This window comes from Hippocampus guttulatus, chromosome 12 (genome assembly GCF_054856545.1).
Source record: "Hippocampus guttulatus isolate MCC_2025c chromosome 12, RoL_Hgut_1.0, whole genome shotgun sequence".
Lineage (NCBI taxonomy): Eukaryota > Metazoa > Chordata > Actinopteri > Syngnathiformes > Syngnathidae > Hippocampus > Hippocampus guttulatus.
In genome coordinates, this window is record NC_141272.1 from 12,728,141 (window position 1) to 12,748,959 (window position 20,819).

Consider the following 20,819-nt stretch of genomic DNA (forward strand, 5'->3'; position numbering starts at 1 on the left):
ATCTCTACCAATTCAATTATATCACAAGAACTCTGTTCGGTGTTTTGGTTGACAAAGTAAAAAGACCCACAGCAGCCTGCAATGGAGTTGTATGAATGTCAATTATGTCAGTTTGGCATCATGGGTCAATGTCCACTGAGCATAATAGCTCCTCTCTGTCACCAGGCAACGTGCATTTTTTTTCTTTAAACATTGTGCTGTCGAGTCGGCGATGGCTTGGCAAACAAAACCCCCAGCATGTCATTTGGGAAAAATACGCCAAAACTTTTATGATGAAGTGAGAGGCTTTACAAGGTTTTCATGCTTCTCTGTGCTTCATTGTAATTGAAGACTGAATAGGCCAGGCTATGATTAAATGGCCAGTGTGAAATAGAGGTTTTCTGAGGAGACATTTTAATGGCTGCCACCCCCTCCGGCAAAGAAAACTATTTTCATTTGCTGCATCATGTGTGGTCACCAGACACTCACGAAGGGTAGCAGGTGGGAATCCCGCTAATGCATCACTTGCAATCTCACTTTGTCCGGTTTCTATTGTTCCTTTGTGTCTGCAAACGTTTCCTCGGTTTCTGTACCTGTTCTGGCCTGCCGCTGTGGCATCAGGTTTCTGTTTCCCGCCAAGACAGGAGGGCCGAAGGCAGGACAAAGGATAATTTTACCCTCTGGGTTTTAGAATGTACTTGTTTCAATGATACCATGACCCGAAAGTTAATTTCCTGAAATATTTTTTGGTTCAGGCGGCAAATGAATCTGTTCCACTAACCTTTGCGCGATGTGGGATTTGAATGATCTAATGAAGGATCTTTTTTTATATTTTCATCGCATGAGACAGGCAATATATTGTGGTCTGATGAACACTTTGTATTGCTAATTATGACAATGATGACTTTGTGTATTATTGCGATGATGTTTTGCTACTCTTTGTTTTTCCATTCGTGACCACAATTGTGCTTCCGAAAAGGAAAAAAAAATCTTTCCATACAGTCCACACTTTGCCGATGACTTTGGTTTGGAGAATCAAGACTCTCACCATTGTCAAGACAAAAGCCATCCACTGCTAGCTACTTTGTTTTAACAAACCAAGCATCGCTATCGTTGGTTGATGAACGTAATGTTCTAGCATATGCTCTGGTTCAGACATAGATATCTCAGCTTGAATATTCTAAAAAATGAAATGCTGGGCCAGCCCTACACAATGCGGTGCCCTCAACAACTACCATGATATGGTAGGTGGGGCAACGTGCTTACAAAAGAAGTCAAATTTCATTGTTTTTACCTGTCTTTAATTTAGAAAATAACATGCCAGCTGTGCGTTGCTTATCCAATGAGTGAAGAAACAGTAAGCCCAGAGAAAAGTGAGTCCTTTTTGCCAAAAACAGTGAGTGCATTGCATTATGGTCCATCACAAAGACAGTCTCGGGCTTGCCGTTGTGTTGTGTTGGTTTAAACAACGAGGAACAATCCTGGAGATTCCGTATTATATGCATGTTGCTGAAAGTTGCGCCATTTTTTCCTCAGCGTGATGCCTGATTGTTTCTGCGCAGATGAACTTGAGCAAAACACGGCACCACATAACAACCCAGGCATCTTGTTGTGAGCGCTGGTTCTATTCATGTACTGCAATCTCACAGAAGAAATCGAAATGCTTGTCTTGGAGCCAACATTCAAGCTTTGATGCCGCATGGAAGGGAAACATGCTCAATTTACAAAACACAGAAAACGGCAACACATTCTCTCACATTTATCCCTTTTGATTAGGAAGTAGGCTTGACATGAGGCTGAGATGGGGGTTTTTCTTTTTCTTCCAATTGATTAACATCTAACTCTGAAGGGACTCGCAGCACAATCAAAGCAATCGATCTGGATTTAATTTCAATGGTTCCGAAATCATGTTTTTGCTTGCAGTCTCTCACGTTTCCCCTGGCGTTGTCTTCCGCTGTTTTGATGAGGAAGATAAAATGCATATTACCCAAGAAAAGTGGATTATCACTATTTTAATGATGTGCCAAAAGGTAGAGAAATTGATCTCGCGAGTACGATCATTATTCTTTGAAATTATTTCCTCCGCGTACTCGACCACACAAGCATCCTCTTTAAAATCACGCAATAAATTGCGTCTGCAGATGAGCTGCTCTTAAAGACTCCATCCGGCTGTAGTGGTCGAGCGGTGAGTGCACTCAGAAATCATGTCCATTATGTTGTGAATTATGTATTTAAAGGGGTCCAGGCTGTGGGGGTGGGGGGGGGGGGGCGTAAGGCAATCAAGACCATTGGAGAGGTCACTGTCATGACTTAAAAGACCTCCCATTAATGGCATGCCATTAAAGGGAACAGAAGGCCATTAAGCAGGAACAGCCATTAACTCCACCTTATCCATTAAACATTCCTGATATAAGCCAATGTTTCTGGGATTTTTTTTTTTAAACAGATCTAGTTTCCTGGTAAGCCAGTGGTTAGTGCGTTGACCTCACAATGCAAAGGTACCAGGTTCAATTTCAGCTCCGACCTTCATGCGTGGAGTTTGCATGTTCACCCCGGGCCTGCGTGGGTTTTCTCTGGGTGCTCCGGTTTTCATCCCACATTCCAAAAACATGCATGGCAGGCTGATTGAACACTCTAAATTGTCCCTAGGTGTGAGTGTGAGCGCGAATGGTTGTTCGTGTCCGTGTGCCTTGCGATTGGCTGGCAACCAGTTCAGGGTGTCCCCCGCCTACTGCCCGAAGACGGCTGGGATAGGCTCCAGCATGCCCCGCGACTCTAGTGAGGATAAAGCGGTTCAGAAAATGGATGGCTGGATGGATGCTTTCCTGGAAGTGTTGATCTCAAACCCAGTCACAAGAGGGAGCAAATGGACTTAACGTGTCACAAGAAAGATGTTTCGTACGTGATCATTCACGCATGACTGACTGCAGGGATATTAAACTCTGAAAGTAATCACACTGTGGACTCAGTCAAAGGTTTAACAGCGCAAATGGGATGAGCAAATAATTTCCAGATATTAAAAAGCAACAAGCGGGTCCTGCCAACCTGATTCCCAAAGCAACGCTGATAAAACTCATTCTATTTCGCGTGGTAACGTGCGGAAAATGATGTGCAACATATTTACGAGCGCTCAAAAATTCCACATGGGGCATTGTGATAGATGAATCAAGTATGTGGAAGCCATTCTCACTCCAGTAAAATTGACTTCTAGTGCAAGTAACCTTCACTCTCAATGTATCTTCTTTAGAAGTAAATCCATACGGTTAGTCCATGACAAATGGTGACATGCTCGATGGTGGACCCCCATTCGCTCCTCTAAAACCAAACCAACGACCTCAGGAAATGGGGGCAACAGGAGCAGGATTATTGCATCGATACGTTTCTTCTGGCAGAGAGCATCTATTAATCTTTTCACCAGACATTGGGGTCAAGCTCTGACCTTTATGAAGCTGAAGTGCTTTAAGGAGTCATCGTTCTTTCTTGCCCACGGGATGAACCAAACCTCAAATGCTTCCCAATTTAGTGTCACCAATCTGTGATTCACGTTCTCTCGGACAAGGTAGGTTTCGAAGGATCCCCGATCATGGTCAAAATGACTTTGGCTTTCAATCAAAATGGCTGACTTAGTGTGTATTTTCCGGCATGGGTTCATAAGACTGTGGGTTTCCTTTTGATAGAAGTCAAACTGCCTTCCCAAAATGAGATGAGTTTTCCAAGACTCCTGGGCGGGGCTCTATGGAGCCAGGTTTTCGGGGTTGCAATCAGGCATGCATTTTGACCAGGACGAACATGCCTGAAAGTGAAGGCAAGTTTTCTGGTATGAGAAACCCCTGAAAAGGGCCATGTATTTGGCTTAGGTATAAAGAGAGAAGAGCAAAACAATTTTAAAAAGCCTTAAGGGGACCATTAGAAGACCCCCAAAACATTCAACACATAAATGCTCATAATACATCGTTGCATAATATGTTTTCATAAATGTACTCTGGTCCTCAGAGGGCGTAATACTTTACGTCAATACTGAACCGGCCCCTGATCGGAAATGTTTCCCCACCTCTGCTCTCATTACGGAAAAACAGCAATCAAAGCATGCCTATTAAAAATAACAGTGCGTTGCTCATGGGCAACGGGCAACAATGTGAGGTTTATAACGCTCCAGTAAAAGAAGCTGTGCAAAATTTATGAAATGTATCCACCTGCCTTTCAATTTCCCTGGCAGGATCCTGCAAGCTTTCTTGTTGCCTTGCTGCTCTTTGTTGATTCATTCTTCCTGCAGTATATGAAACAGCTCTTGGAGTCACATTTGGTTACCGAAGCTGAACAATAGCTACCATTCAAAAGGCTTTTCCCTGGCCATTCTTGACTCAGGGGCGCTGATTAAATCCCTTCGATCCATTTCAACATTCCGCAGAGAAACCGTGGTTTTTGCCACAGGCGTGTAAGAGGAGAGAGAGAGGCAGTAGAGTCGAAAACATCATTTGGCAGCATGGCCCGTCTTTCCTTGCACATATTGCACGGATTTGAGCGGATCTATAAGGTTTCGCTCGCAATACGTCTTGAACCGACGGTGGAGAAAAGAGGTTGCGGCGCAGTGCAAGGAAGGCAAGGCTGGACTTGTTTACAAAGTATATCGTTTAGTCAGGGTAATTAAAACTACAGCCTGAAATCACAGAGAGGCATCCTCAACTCAAGGAGGGGTTTACATGGCAGTGAAACTGGTCTCTTTAAGAGGCATCGCATTAGCCGTCGAGGGTTGACTCCTTGTCCTGACTGTATATGAGTCATCACTCCTAATCACTTTTGTTCATCACCTAAAAGGCTCCACTTGTGCCATAAAGCGGAAGAAAGCCTGAAACAGCTAATCAATGAAATTGATTCATCTTCAAGCCCAGAATTGATTTCGTCATCAATCAGTCTGCCCTATTTCACCGAGAAGTGTGTTCAAATATAGAAATATTATGCAAACGTGTCTATTTGAAACTTTTGGAAGACAGGCAGGATGAAAAAACGGGAAGCTGGGATGGGACCTGTGTAAAAATGGGACAGAACAATGGAGCTGGCAAAGTCCGCTGGGACTTGAGACTCGGGGCTCGAAACAGTGACTGACCCAATGAAACCGGGATGTCTGGTCACCATATTTCAGTGGCGTCTTACAGCACAGTTCAATGTCCACAGAGAGCTTCCAGAGCAGAAGGATTTCACCGTTCAAAGTTACCAGTCAGGAGAAGGGAACAAAAGAAATTTTCCTGCAAAATGAGAGTCAACCAAATTGAAGCAGTTTCAGGAATTTGATGCAAGTATTGGTTGTTTAATACATGTGACTATTATCTTCTGTTTTCTTCGTGTCTGGGCAATGGTGAAGGGTGGCAAGACGGAAGCCTGATTTTACAAAAAATAAAATAAAATTTAAAAAAAATCTCGAAATCTCCCAAAACTCATGTGGGACAATATGTTATGGTCAATGCCGTGTAAAGATTGGGGGCCAAAGGGACGCCACCGTCAGGCATCGACTTGAAGGGGGCACAACATTGCTCATCACCAAAAGCACACCATACCGACAGTGACTCATGGTAGTGCCAGCGTTATGCTTTGGGGTGTTTTTTATTCAGCTGGAACTGAAAAGCCTTACTCAAGGTGGACGGAATTACGAACACTTCCACATGCATGAGTGTTAACACAAAACCTTTGGCCCTCTGCTAGAAAGTGAACAAAACATAACGATTTAAGGAAAAGCCTACTAGAACAGCGGCCGTGTATTTGGGGTTCATCAGAGGCACTTGGAACGGTAGCAGTTGTGTGCTCCCATTTAACTTGAGTTTGAATGTGATGAGTAAATTCTGAATGCAGTCACATTCCCATTTAGAAGATAATATGTGTAACCACATTATCTCGGGTGTTTATCTTTACTCCTACCTTTTATTTTCAATTGAGTTGGACAAGTAGTTGTTTTGAAATTATGTATCTTGGTCTCATCGTTTTAATCAGCAAGCCCTGGCATTTGAAAAGGGGCTTGTTGATTTTTCCTAACCGTTGTACGTGCGCTCTGATTATTAACGCCTGATTTGCATGCACTATGTCGACCGTGCTTTATGTCTTGACAGTCTGTAAACGGCACACATTATTAAGAGGCAATATCATTCACTCAGCAGATGGTTTTGTGCTGCTGATTGTCGTTCCGAGTCGGATACAGTACTTTCACATGAAGCCAAGATGAAGTGCTGCATGTTGCGATACACTCATAAGGCAACAGCAGACCTCCTGACCCCCTGTCGCTGAGGACCACAGTGGGCCGTGCCTGCCATCCCAATAAGCCCGGCAGTCTGGTTGATAATGAGAGGGCAGGACGCTTTCAAAGTGCACTCTAATTCACGCTCTTAGGGGGGATATGCGGAATGCAGAAAATGCACACAAAGGATTATGTATATGCTTTCAGAATACAATCTCTGGCTTTTCCACATTACACATCTACCAGTGGAGCGTAGGCTTACCTCTTTGATCAAACCACTAACCTGATTTCTTTTGATTCGTTAAACGTCATAAAAAGTGGAGTAAAATGCCTTAAATCTCTTTTATCATGCGCGACAGCCACATATCAGCACTCCCCACGGGACCTAATTTTCACCTACATAAAAGGATTAACTCCACATACGTGTGGCTTTTTGCTTCTATGGCTTTCTGTGACGCTTTTTTTTTTCTGAAAGACAGACAGTGGTTAAGAGAAGTCTGTGAGAATTTCAGACAGCTATCCCCAGAAAGTCACTGTGAGCTCAGCTCAAGCAGTACCGCAAGTGTTTCCGTGTCACGACAGTCCGAGACGCACCCAGTGTAAGCCTGTCAACGACCCCCACGAGTCCACGTTTCCCAGGATCCTGTGTCCATTTTCATGGGCATCCATAGTCCATACGACACCGGTAACTAAGTATGAAGTTCTCTTAACTCGTTTACAGCTGGGCATTTTTCAAAGCATATTGGCAGCCCTTTTCAAGCATTCCCAATGATCATTCGAGATGCACAAAACTGTACACACAACAAATCTAATGAAGGAAAGAAGAGCGTTCACCTCTTCTTTCACCAGCTTAAAAAAAAGTGTTTCTACATTTCTCCATTCTTTAGCAGAACATCATGGTATTGTCACCAAAAAAACAAACAAACAAAACATTGATTTCTGACTAATAGATGGAGAAAACCACAACATGGCAGGCCATAATTATTTTGTTCTTCTACTTCTTCCTCTCATAACTTTGCTGCTGTGAAGTGGGAATTTCTCCATTGTGAGCCGATTAAAAGTTTTCTTATCTTATCTTATAACTGCCACTTCAAACTATAAAATAACGAAACAAGAATGGGCAGAATAATTTCTTTATGGATGAACAACTCAGAAAAACACTTTTAGCCGTCACTAAAGGTATATTTCTTAGTTCACCCACAACGGTGAGATACTGTCCCCCACCTACCTATTGAAAAACACGCTTAACAGTAAACAGTTTGATACCAGTTGACGCATGTCCACTGCAACGAATGAGTTAAATTATTCGCACACTTTGGTGAAGGGTTCCATATTCAGGGGGGGGAGGGGGTCCATATTCTGCAGCAGTAAATGGACCGGGTAAGGATTTAGACTGCAGCATGAGCTGCTGTACAACAACAAAAAGGTTATTTTATGTGTGTTATGGTTTCATATTTAAATTACATCAGTCATTTCTTTTGTGATAGTTAAAACTCATTCAATCCCAGCCATTTTCACTGTAGCAACCCCCTCAATCCCAGCGTTTGACTGGATTTTGACTGATCTTGCAAGGCCCACAGAGTATTTGGTTCTAATGCTATATAAACATGGAGCCTACCAAAATAAAGTTTGGACTCTCTTCTTTCAGCAGAAAAAAAATGTTTCTATCTGTTTCCATTCTTCAGCAATCGGCATTACAAAATGGCTAAGTTTCATGAAAATGGCGATTCCTGGGCAAAAAAAACGAGAAAAAGAGCTTTCTTCATAACTTTGCTGCTGTGAATTGGGAATCTCTCCATTGCGAGACTAATAAAGGTTTTCTTATCTTTTTCTTATCTTATTTTTGTAAAAGCATGCATTTCAAGCACGTGAGGCATCACTGCCACCTGCTGGGCGCTTTTTTTTCCTGGTTTACAATGCAAATGGATTATTCTCATTCACAGATTGCATCAGACCCTCCTCCTCTCTATGACGCAAAAATAAGACTTAGACGTACAAGTACGTCCTTGGTAGGCGGGGCCTAATTTTAAAAAGACGTACAAGTACACCTTGTGGAATGAAAGAGTTAATGTTTATCACCCCTCTGCACAAAGGTAAAAAGGGTTAAAAATTGTTTCTACATGTAGACCAGTTAACTTAGCTCATGCTTATATGCGGTTTAGGAATGTTCAAATGTTACTTACAACATGACCTGCTCAGTCAAAGGGTTTGGTGATGTCAACAGTTTAGACTCGGGTCTGGTGTGGATTAATACAATTGATCTCAATGCATCCATTTCTGATAGAGCAATTCGAAGAACCACCGGATCTCATATATGTGTTTTCTTTAATGAGATTCAATCCAATTAAGCAGAACATTTGTCTTTTGGCCATACAAGGTCAGTAATGGTGTTATCTTGTTTTCTTCCAACAATGCGTAACAGATCAAAATGTCACAACAAACCCAAGTTGGCTTTTTGGGGTCTGCTTCTTTTGTTTGGGCAGGAAGAGATAACCATTCTCCACTTGATGCACTTCAGCATATGTCGCTGGCGTCATGGGTCCAAATGTCCTTTAAGGCATCATAATTTCATTAGTAGTGGCCATTACGTTTTCTTCTTCCATCAGGACATGAAGGGAAGCCATACATCAAGATAAGTGCTTTAAACCATCAGCCTTGAACGGCTGCTGCTTTTCCTGTGTGGAACAATTGGAAGACTTTTGTGTGCGGCGTGAGCCCTGCAGATCTACCGACTGATGAGCTTTACAGACGACGAGGGAAACATCGCTTCGCAAAAAAAAAAAAAAAAAAAATTAAAAATAAAGAAAAACTGTCTGTCAATACAAAAAGAATGTGCCACCCCCACCTTCCCTTCCATATCCAATACAGGGCCCAAAGAGAAGAAAAACAAATCTCTGCACATATTATTCCCTTCAAGCAAACTGAGCCTACATTGTCTCAGGAGGTCTCTGGAGGAATCTTCTCCTGCAAGGTCGGACGAGCGCAGACGTCTTCAGGCAAATGCTCCAGCAGGAGAGAAACCCCCCCCAAAAAACGTTTGTTTAAAAAGGTACACCTTTACTGTTTCCAAACTGAAATACTCCAAATTCACTCTGCCACAAATATCACACATTTATCACCAAAGGCAATGTGGAGATGTGTGTTGAAAGTATGTTTATTATTTTATTAAAATAACAACTGTCAAAACTTCACATATTCATGCAAGGAAAAATACTTTTATGAACGGTGTTTATGGCAAGTAGCTAACATTAAACAGTGTAGCAAAACTCCATGTAGATTTGACTGAGCAATTGCTTTGTCATTGTGTACATGTTAAAGCATCTTCAATGGTTTATACAATTGCAAGCGTAGCATCTCGCTTCAACACCATGACCACATTTTCCAAACTTATGATGTGACGAGAGCCATGGAACAACGACACCAAAAATTATGTCGTCTTCTGTTTTCGTCATGTTAAATATAATGACACAAGATGGGAACATTTTCAGCAGCAAGAGATAGAAAATGAATGTAATCATTCAGGTTTAACATGGGAGAAAATGGCCCAAGCTGAAATTTAACAAAATGATCTCATGATCAAAAATCCGTCTGGGAGCCGTTAATGTCTTAAATGTTCACAGAACAAATAATGGAGGCTCTCCTCCTTTTGTGTGTGCTCTGCTTTTAGACTGTGATATGGCAATCCGTCGAACATCCGTAGACTGGTAGACTTGACATTTCCTCTGTCAGACTGTTCCCGACTGACATTCAAGTTTTTCACGCCGACTTTATGGTATGACACTGCACATTCATATCAAAGTGTCTTTTTGTGAAAATGAAAATAACAAAGAGCATAATTGGCTCCATATATGCACCGCAAAAGCTAATTTAACAAAGACCTCATTCTCTAAAGTGTCCAGACATGGCAATAATGCTGCACGCCACACGGGCCTTCCAAAGGAATATGACACACGTTGATTTGTTTGCACCAAGGGGATACATCAGCTTAAAAAGTCTGCATTAAAATGGCAGCGAGGGGACGCCGTGTAATACTTAACAATTCACGCCAGGGATCACAAGGCCACTTGACCTCTTCAGACATTCCATTAGTAAATGAAGTATCACTCCCAATTAGCAGACAAGCATCTCTTCACCTTCCCCGTGAGGTCTGCCAGTGGAGCTGAGGAATACTCAACAGCAAAGTAAAGCGTTTTATCAGTAAAAAACAAAAAAAAAACAAAACATCTTAAGCACCGGCCACACATTCGCTTGTGGGAGTAATCGCCATGCAAACAGTTGCCACTTGACTTATTTAACTACATTACATTTGGGCACACAGAAGAACTTTTTACACTGCCCAAATTATGAACAAATAAACAAATCATTACTTGAAATTGTTTAAATGGTGGGCCTGAATCTATAATCTAGGAAACGTTGTCTTTTTCAAAGGAATTATGAAAAACAACATTTTTTAAATCCATGATCTTCAAATATTTTGGAATGTGTCTGTAGCTCGAGCTAATAAGGCTAAGAGCTATTCTCCAGCCACAACTGCAGCAGCCGTAGAAGACCGACTGGACAGGCAAGTCGGCAGATTGGATGGCGAGATACCACTAAGACATGTAACATTTTGTCGACTTCATACCGTTAACTTCAACACGAGTAGTGAAGTAGACTCGTCGACAAATCGGTTCGACCCCTGAGACTGACATCATTTAATTATTTCATTGAAGTGAAAAGCGCATATGGCTAACCCCCCCCCCCCCCCCCAAATTTTTAAAAGTCAAATAAATACTGATTCTTTTGTCACAGCTCAGTCATTTTGTGGAATTTTCCGTTGCATCCACAAGTCCGTTACTTTCCACTACATCTTTTTTTTTCCCGGTAACCAAGAAGTCACACATTAGGAAGTATGAGCCCCGCAGTGGGGAATGAACTTTAAAGTCTCTCTTGCACACCAGGGGCGTAACTCGTGAATTCTGTACTGTGTAAAAGCAACAAACATTCCCGGAAAGAACAAAGTTAGCAGGAGGATGCAACATCGATAAACACAACAGAAAACTTTGGGCTTTAATGTCATGATTTCAACACCCATGACATTTAATGTTGCTTTGCCTGGGTTTGGATTGAAAGAATTGTAGGTGTTTTTCCAGATGGATCTTTTCTTTCAATATAATAACTGGTTGAGTGACGATGGTGCCATCAGCATGTCTATGCATTTTTTTCCCTTAACATTGTAATGCTACTTCCCCTACTACCCAACTCCCACAGCAGCTGTATCATGGCTTTCAAGCAAAAACGAGGGTCATTGCATTAAGCAGAACGTTTCCCCGTATGCAGAGATCCACCCATCCATTTTCTGATCCGCTTTATCCTCACAAGGGTCGCGGGCGTGCTGGAGCCTATCCTTAGCTATCTTCGGGCAGTAAGCGGGGTAACACCCTGAACTGGTTGCCAGCCAATCGCAGGGCTTATATAGACAAAGGACCATTCGCGCTCAAAATCACAGCTAGGAACGATTTAGAGTGTTCCATTAACCTGCCATGCGTGTTTTTGGAATGCGGGAGAAAACTGGAGTACCCGGAGAAAACCCACGCAGGCACGGGGAGAACTTGGAAACGCCACACGGGAACTCTGGACCTCTGCACTGTGAGGCGGACGTGCGAACCGCTCGATCACTGTGCTGCCCGTATCCAGAGACTTGCACGCGTTCACAGATGCCCTGAGCACAAGCGGCTTGATGACCCTGGAACACGGCCCTGCTTTTCCATCTTTCATCTCCGTTATCACTTAGCCAGTAACTGAATGCTTTTAATTCCAACCTCTGATAAATGCTCCGCTGTAAAAGAGGCTGAATTAGGGCTGCTGTCTGCTACGAGGTCACGCCCAGCAGCATGTCATTGAAGATGGCTTCGGGCTGTCGATGTGCTGGACTGCAGCGCTAAACAAAGACACAGCCTTCAAAACGGCAAGAATGTGAGGTCAGCGATTGACACAGAGCACTTCTGTTGGCCGCCAAATGAAGCACCATCATGTAGCTAGCAATGAAAAAGAGAAGCAATCCTGTGTAGTAGCGTGTGCGTCAAAGTCCAGGGCTGACTTCATGCTTAGTACGAGTTTGGTGGGTCGAGAGATGCATGCAGGACACTTCATTGGAATATTTTTTTCTTGGAACCAAACAGTAAAAAGCATCCAGCCACATCGTGATTGGAGTTTGACATATTGCGTCACCAAAATGCTGTCCGCTGGGTCACATACATTTGTTGTTTTATGTGCTTCTGTTGCATGTGTTGGAATTTACTGCGATAAAATCTGAATTCCAATGCCTGTCCTTGGCTTTGATCTGTGCAGTGTTTCTGCTGGAGGTGAAGTCAACTATCACAAACAGACCAGATCACTCAAATAATTCGATAACAAAAAGTCAAAGCTTCGCACCGATCATTTTCCCACACAGACTTTGTATAGAAATTAGTTGGCGCGTTCATGTAACACAGAAAAAAAGAAGACGAATTGCACTAACACATCACAACAGCACATCTAATCATCAACACACCATAATTAATAGCCTACCACCCCTAGTAGAATGCATTGTAATTTCCCCACAATTGAACAAAGATAGACACAACTGCCAGTGCACATTCATCTGCTTAGCTGAAAAACCGGTAACAAAATAAACAAGTCATGGTCACATTCATACACGAGCTGCTAATCATTTGCCTACCAGTTAATTGCCAGTCGCTCACCTATGCTGACAACAGCCAACTTTACACGGTTATTCGTCGACTCCAACATCACTCACCAGGCCAGATCCAACCATTAAATCGACACACATTCAAAGTCACAGATATTATAGTGTGGAATGTGAGGATGGCGACCCCATATGGACAACAACTATACATGCATCTCACGTGTGTATTGTTATGTATCGTCTATTCGGGCAAAAATAAATTCAGATGATAGTGACCAGAACGAATCACAAAACTCGCACCGTTAAATGAACCAGAATGCAACATCCCGAAATCCGTGTTTCATTTATGGGCCAGAGGCTTTGAATGAAAGCTTCACTTTCAGCACAAAAGCCTTGTTGACCCAAGTGACTTCCCTAAACCCCGGACAAACCCCAAATAAAAGTCTAATACAATAGCCTTACCATTGGACTCAATGACTTTATGGGATTGCATGCATAAATATCAGCCACAGACCACTCTTTACGAGTCAATTCCCTCTTTTCACTCAAAAAAAAAAAAAACGTGGTGCTCTTTCGGCGCCAGGACCAGTGCTGTGCTTAGTTGGTGCGGAACAAGTTCTTACGAAGAACATGTTTGGTTTTCCACCCAAAAGCGCTTGCGCTATTCATAATAATAATAATAATCATAATGTGCTGTAAGCATCTGCGAGGCAACTTGGCATAGCATCGATTATACTTGTATGTAGTGCATATTCCTCTATGTTTGCAATCATCATGATAATCCCGCCCCCCTGACCCCTGAGGGAGTTGGTGCCGGAGTCTGGCCCAGCAAATAATTGGGGCCAGCTTAAGCACCAGAGCTAGAGCCAGTTTCGGTGGTGGAAAAAGAAAGAACTGGTGCTAACCTGGGCACTGGCCCGGAACTAGCACTAGCACAAGCGTGGTGGAAAAGGGACGAATAACAGCCACCTGCTGTTCACACCAGTTAATGTTAATGACAAAAAGACGTTCAGTAAGTGTCATTTAAACAAACAAAAGCACATGTCCTTGCAGTTATTCTCCAAGGTGGCTTACTTCTCATCACAGCTAATGGAGCCATCTTACAGAATTCATTAAAGCGCTACAAAGACTGTAAGGGAGAATTTGAACAAAGGTCCGGTTAGAAAGTGGGCGTGGCAACTAGCTTTTCATTTGGAGGAGTAATCCTACACTTTCTGGACCATAAAAAAAAGTCAGGTTAGGCATGAAGTGCAGTAACACACAGCGGCGGCCGCGTGCGCCCTCTCCGAGGAATGTGTGCTGTTCCAAAGACAGAAGAGGCAGCAAGAAGTCGCCATCATAAACTCATTTGCTTGAAAAGAGACGCCTTCACAAAACAGTCGGTAGGAGTCCGCAGGAATCCAGTGAAAGCTGAGGGGGGCTGTGTCAATGACAAAAGATGACGCAACCTCACTTTTTGTTGTTTTTTCTTTTTGTCTCTAGAACAAGGCCTGCCCAATTTCTTGGTTTTCACCAGAAGCCCAGCCTTCTACCTTAATACATGTCAATGGGGGAGTTCCTGCATAAAGAAGGCAGCGCTACAGGCAGGGCAGCGTGAAGCCTCTGCCTTTATTTCAGAAACAATGACACTCTGGTCCCCTCCCTCCGATAACAAATAAACCATTATTTTTGCACAACACACAGAAGAAGAGCCTGTGGCCAAAATAAAGAGAGATAGCAAGCACGCTGTAATCTGACTTGGTTTGGTGCCACGATACAGAATGTAGCTCAAGTTGGCTTTAAGCTTTTAAAACTTTGGAATTCGAAACAGAACAATTATTCTTGTGTACCGATACCGCTCTTTACAGACCGAGTGCAAGTACTTACATTTGAGAACTCGCCGATCCAGATAAGGATACTTGGAAAATGCCATTTTGATGAAAATATATTTAATTTAAAAAAAAATTCAAAAACTTTGAACTGTTACAAGAAAAAAAATTAAATTAAATGTATAGTATCTAGAAGCACCACTTTATCATCCTTCAATATATTTTGGTGCACCGTTGAAGTTTGAATGGTCATTTAAAAGTTTATCAACGCTATTCCTTATCCCGTCTGTCGCATGTTGGATTGTGTGTCCGCGTTAGGCTAGCGGAGACCAACTTGTTTGTTCGACAAAGTATATGTTTGATAAAATGTACAGTACAATATGTGTAGCGGTAATTCTCTCAATTGTGTGTTCATTTTTTTTTTGGGATATTTCACCTGGGCTGTCAATAAAGAGCTTGAAGCAAATATGTTTGACCTCCTTTTCATGAAATGTTATCTGACAACCGCACACCCAGGGCAGACAGACTAGTTTAGTAAGTATATAAACAGGATGGTATTGGGTATCATAGTATTGGAGTGTTTTTACAAGTCAGAGTTTGAAGACGAATGTAAATTATCAGCACGGATACAGATATCAATGCTTCGCTAGTTTATAGCAGTGGTGCCCAAGCCCAAAATAGGTTAGTTTGTCGTGGGTAAGAGTGAAATGGGATTTTAATGCTCATCATGCAAGCTTTGTAGGAAAAGTCGGCTGTGTTCTTATTTTGATTTTATGAAGAATCTGTATCGATGTTATACACTCCTCACAAAAAGTTCGGGAAATTTGTCTTTCGGGCGAAATTCCAGGACGAGCCTAAAATGCATTCAAAACTTTACAAGTGAACTTAATGTGAGCTTCTCTCAGCTTTTGAATGCACATGTCCAACTATGAAATGTTTCTTTCAGTCCTTTTTGCACACGTTGCTCTTCCCTTACTAGGAGCTTCTCAGCAAAATTCACAACAGGCGTTTGATGTGTTTAAGCAATCGTCCTCATCATGCTATTCACATTTTCACATCAGAAATGATGGCCGCCAACTATGTTGGAGACGTCAAGAAGAGCTCCATACATCAGCCATTGTTGTCACCAATGAACCTTTTGTGATTGCGGTGTTACAGTGTGGGCGGGCGGGTGAGTCCAGTTGGTGAGTCCAGAACTGAATCCTATTGAAAGCCTGTGGGATCAGCTGAGTCGCCGTGGAGTGGCTCAAAACCCTGCCCCCGGAACCACAAAGACCTGAGGGCTGCCCTTCAAAAAGAGTGGGATGCCATGCCTCAGCAGACAAGACGTCGACTTGTGAACAGCATGAGACGTCGCTGTCAAGCTGTAATTGATGCTCAAGAGCACATGACGAGTTACTGAGACGTTGACATATTTTTGTGGTGGTGTACCCATCCATTGTTGTTAACTTTAGTTTCAATGATTTGTTTGAGATGAGGAAATGGCCTTCTACTGAAATGTCCTAATTTCATGATATGATATCACTGGAGCGTGAACTTTTTTACATTTTCCTTAAATTTCACCTGAAAAGCACATATGCCTAACTTTTTGTGAGGATTGTATACTTTCACAAGATCTGCAAGAAAATGACAAATGTGTGTCTTGAGCAAAAGATTTTTGGGGAAACAGGTAGTGAAGCATGAGGCAACCCTTAGTCCCCCAACATGGATTTCCAACACAATTCTAAATGGATTAACCAAAAATTCCACCGCATTACAGGTGCCAGTGTAAAGCAGCACATCTTCACCTGACTGGAAAATTAAAGCAAAATTAGACACCTGATGAGGCTATTGCAACGGGAATTAAATGGGGGCCAGTCGCAGCAGCAACACTCTAAAAAACGGGTTGGTGTAATTAAGAGTCACTTGTCGTTTTACTGACAATCGTGACTGTATAACTGTTGAGGGTTAACAAAAGATCCCCCCTTTTTACACTGAATGATTCGCAGGGAAACAATTTGTGTTTTCATTCTCTCAAGGCAACGTTAGTTATAGATCTCCTTCCCTGCTCTGACACAGAATGAGTTCAGCGTTTGCTTGCAGGAAGCTAATTTTCCTCCAACCCGTCTGTGACCAGCAGCGACCAATACCATTTCATTGCTGTTGGCAGAGTTGTAATCAAATAATAAACAATAAAAGGTTGAAAGCTGAGAGTCATGTATCTCACGGTGAGTGATGGCAACAGAGCGTTTTGCTTCCAACAACTGCACACACAAAACAGGAACCATAAAGAGACACTCCACTTGTGGCACTCCTTCGTTCCAAATCAAACACACACACACACACACACACACACACACACACACACACACACACACACACACACACACACACACACACACACACACACAGAAGCAGAATACGGCTGCAACAAGACACATTTTGACACATTCCTAATTCAACATTGAACCGAGGGAAGTCTACTTATTTCAATATTTGAGTTTAAGAATACTAAAAAAGTGACTTAAAACATTGCGTGTAAAGTAATAATCCCAATCAGAAAACTGTGCTGGTCTAATGTGGTAATTTCCCCATTGCAAGGCTAATAAAATCTTATTTATGGTCATGTGGTTAATCAATTTACCCTGGAAAATATCAATTCAGTTGCCATGACTTCTCTGGGATGTATTTTTGTTTGTTTGTTTGTTTTTGCGTGAGGACCAAATAGTATAACTATTCAGTAAAGGGACCTGTTTGTCTTTTAAGGTTCACCTGTATATAGTCACAGAGCCAATTATTTGTTGGCTGAGGCACCCAAGCAGACAGACTAGCAGGCTGATATCCACAGCCTATTTTAAGAGCAGGAATGGCAAAAAGTAAAGTACAGAAGCAGCATTTTTTTATTCAAAGACCAGACGGATTTGTCAGGACTGAAGTTTCCACAAAGGGATAGTTTTCATGTCTTTTAAGGGAGGAGGAAGGCAGATTTGAGGAGGGGGGCCATCTGCTTTCTTGTGGAGAGAAGACAAGATGTGACACGCAAGCACAGCCGCAGACAACTTGTCCACCTTGCTATGAAGCCTTCAATTAACAGGAGCCTCCGACATCCTGGCGCGCAAGTCTGGACGAGACCTGGCACAGGATGAAAGAGTGGACCCATCTCAGGTGAAACTGGGTGGGTGTGTGAGACGCATGCACCCACAACTCACCACCAGGCGTTCATCCCAACCATCCCCTCCCCACTCACAAAGTCCATTAGTGGTGGAAGAGCCCCACTTGCTTGACAAGTAATACCAGCTGTGACACAGAGCGCAGGATGGCTGTGTGTTCTGTGGTAAGGGAGGGGAAGGGTGGGTTCGGCGTGTTGGGGGTAGGGTGGAAATGAGGGAGTGAACAAAAAAAACATCTTTCCAGACTGTTCCTGGAGAGATTTAAGGCTGAGATTGTCTTTTTATGCGGGCCTTAAATACAAAGACTCGAGAGCAGCGGTGAGGCAACATATGGCCCGTGTGCCAGATAACGCCCACCACAGCATTTGATATGGCCTGCCAGTCAAGTCTAAAAACAAATAAAACCACGCTTAAACCCACAAATGCTGTCCAATTGTTGATTCATGATTTTTACACACAAAAATTTAGCACAGCCCTGAGGACTTCACAAAAACTCAAATGGGCCCAGTTCTGATCTGTTCACTCGCAATAAACACCGGTTGGTGCGTTTATGTTTATCGCTATCAAGTACCGATGCGCTTATTAAAATTAGGTCTAGCAGTCCACTGACACTCATCACTTTGATCATTCTAAAGCATAGGTGTCAAACCTATGCTTCAGCTTACCCTGCATGTTTTCCATCTCTCTTTGTTGCAACACACCTGATTCAAACATTAGCTTCTGAAGAGCTTGCTGATGAGGTGATTATTTCAATCGGTTGTGTTGCAACAGAGAGAGATGGAAAGCATGCAGGATGGCAGCCCTTGAGGACTGGAGTTTGACACCTATGTCTAAAGGAACCTCAAGCCGGACTGAGGGGGCCATCTGTTGTGTGCACATATTTACACCATCACTCCTAAATACAAACACAGAGCAGCAGGTGGGACAGTAAAAGTCTGACCTCGACCCAGTGCGCTTGACCATGTGAAGATGGGAGTAATGGCACAGCGGTGTAAAAAAATAATTTGTTTCCTCTCAAATAAATGGAGTGGTAGGTGAACATGGGGGTTAATTTCTAGGAGAAACAGCCGTGACGTGACGTGACTGAAGCTGAGGTCAGAACAGCAAGTCCACCCCCTGAGTTTCTGCAGTTTTTGCTTTTTAATGGCCAGCCACGAGGGCCAGAACATACGAAGCTTGCTACCTATTGGCCTACAGGCGAGGAACTGGTTTCGAAAGAAACAACTGATGCTGTCGAGCCAGTCCCTGTATCCATAACCATGTGCTGCAATTCCCAGCCCATGAGAACCTGCGCAAGAGGAGCCTTCTGACCTTTAGGCAAAATTATCAAAACCAGCCTCGTCAAAGCCTCTGGATCATAATCCCAGTAATTCAAGACAAGATGTGTAAGAAGCTCCATCCCGCTGCATTAAATACGAGTGGAACTACTTGAAACGCGCCAGAGGTGAAATCATAGACGAACTCATGCTCATACAGTACAATGGGAGCCACAAATGAGAGACGTCACATGATGGTAGGTATTGACAAAAAACAAGTCATGTACTATCTATCAAGTCATCCAATGGTCATACACAAAAAATAAAAAAATGAAGTACATGTTGATTTATTCAAGTCATTGATAGTGTTCTTTTGCCTGTCACGCCACTCCGTGATGGTGTGCGAGCTGTGTGTATTAAGTCCATCCTCATCCCTCAAGAAAAGAAAAAAAGTCCAATAAATTACCTTCTGTATTGGTAATTGATGCGTGCAGCGGCCATAAAGCCAACCAGAAACCAAATGAATCACAGAACGGATGAGTGGGTGGAGGAGAAACCTAAATTCTATTCAAGCGGTTTTGAATTCAAGTTAATAATATACACAAACCACTAGAGACGATTTATCATAAATTATTATTATATAAATGGAGGGCTAAAAAATATATACGTTTAACATATATTTAAAATATTTAAAACGGATTGCTAATTAAGTTTTCGTCAGCACCTGCGCAGCGCGACAGGCGGGACATTGTCCTCTCGGGAGGCGAGCGGGACCACACGGAAGTCGGGACAGACATCTCGTAGCCAGTGGAGGACACGATTTGATGACTTAAAATGTCAAAATGTGACTTACCTTGGCCGAAAAAAGTGGGGAGGAGAAGGAAAAGGGAGCCCAGGCAGTCGGCGGACAACAAGTGCATGGTGGCGAATCTCACGCAGGGGGGTCCTCGAGTGGCAGGGAATAAAGAAAGATGTTGGGTTCCCACGACGAGTTATTGTTGAAGAAAATGTCGTTTGGTGTTCTCTTAGTGATCCTGGAAAGCGTTGAAAGCAGTTCAAGTGAGGTTTTAGTGTTTGCGCGCGCGTGTATGTGTGTGTGTGTATCTTGGGCTGGGGTGACGTGGCTCACGAACTCGAGGGCTGTAGCCAGTTGCGCTGGAACAGGTAATAGTGGAGAGCGGATCGAGAGAGGAATGGGCGGAGAAGGGAGAGGGAGTGTTCATGGAAAAGGGGGGCACGGTGTGAATGTGTGTGTGCGTGCGTGCGTGTGTGTGTGAGCGAGCCACGCCCCATCCCCCCCAGGTCCCATCCCCCCCAGTCGCCCCCCACCCTCCACACGCATATTCCCACTTCAAACAAGTGCTCTTCTTCGACATCGCCCTCCAACCCACACACACCCTCTTACCTCCACCCCTCACCATGCCCCTCTCATACCCTCCTCGCAACCCCTTTACACTTATCTCAAACATTTCCCTCTTTCTCTTTATCGACATCTGCAACACACACACACACACACACACACACACACGCACACACACGCTTTTAATGGCGGGAGTGCAAACCTCCAGAATATGAAATTCAACGAGGTAGTGGTATTCAAGTTGTCCCCCACAGCCGCCAACACCACCACTTGTCATTTCAATGTCAAAAATATACTATGCTGCATCTTCAAAATAAGTGAGTCGGCGAGGTGCTTTGAGGTTATGTACTCGTTAATTTTGCCAACAAAAGTGACGT

General features: G+C 43.1%; 1 protein-coding gene across 2 annotated transcripts in view; it reads right to left on the bottom strand.

Moving 5' to 3' along the window:
• Positions 1-20,376, bottom strand: part of alcamb (activated leukocyte cell adhesion molecule b) — a 42,212-nt gene extending 21,836 nt beyond the window's left edge. For both annotated transcript variants that reach the window (XM_086126066.1, XM_086126065.1), the window contains exon 1: positions 19,936-20,376. In XM_086126066.1, coding sequence (XP_085982192.1) covers positions 19,936-20,002 — 67 coding nt within the window. In that variant the 5' untranslated portion in view covers positions 20,003-20,376. The remainder of the gene's footprint in view (positions 1-19,935) is intronic.
• Positions 20,377-20,819: the final 443 nt, after the last annotated feature.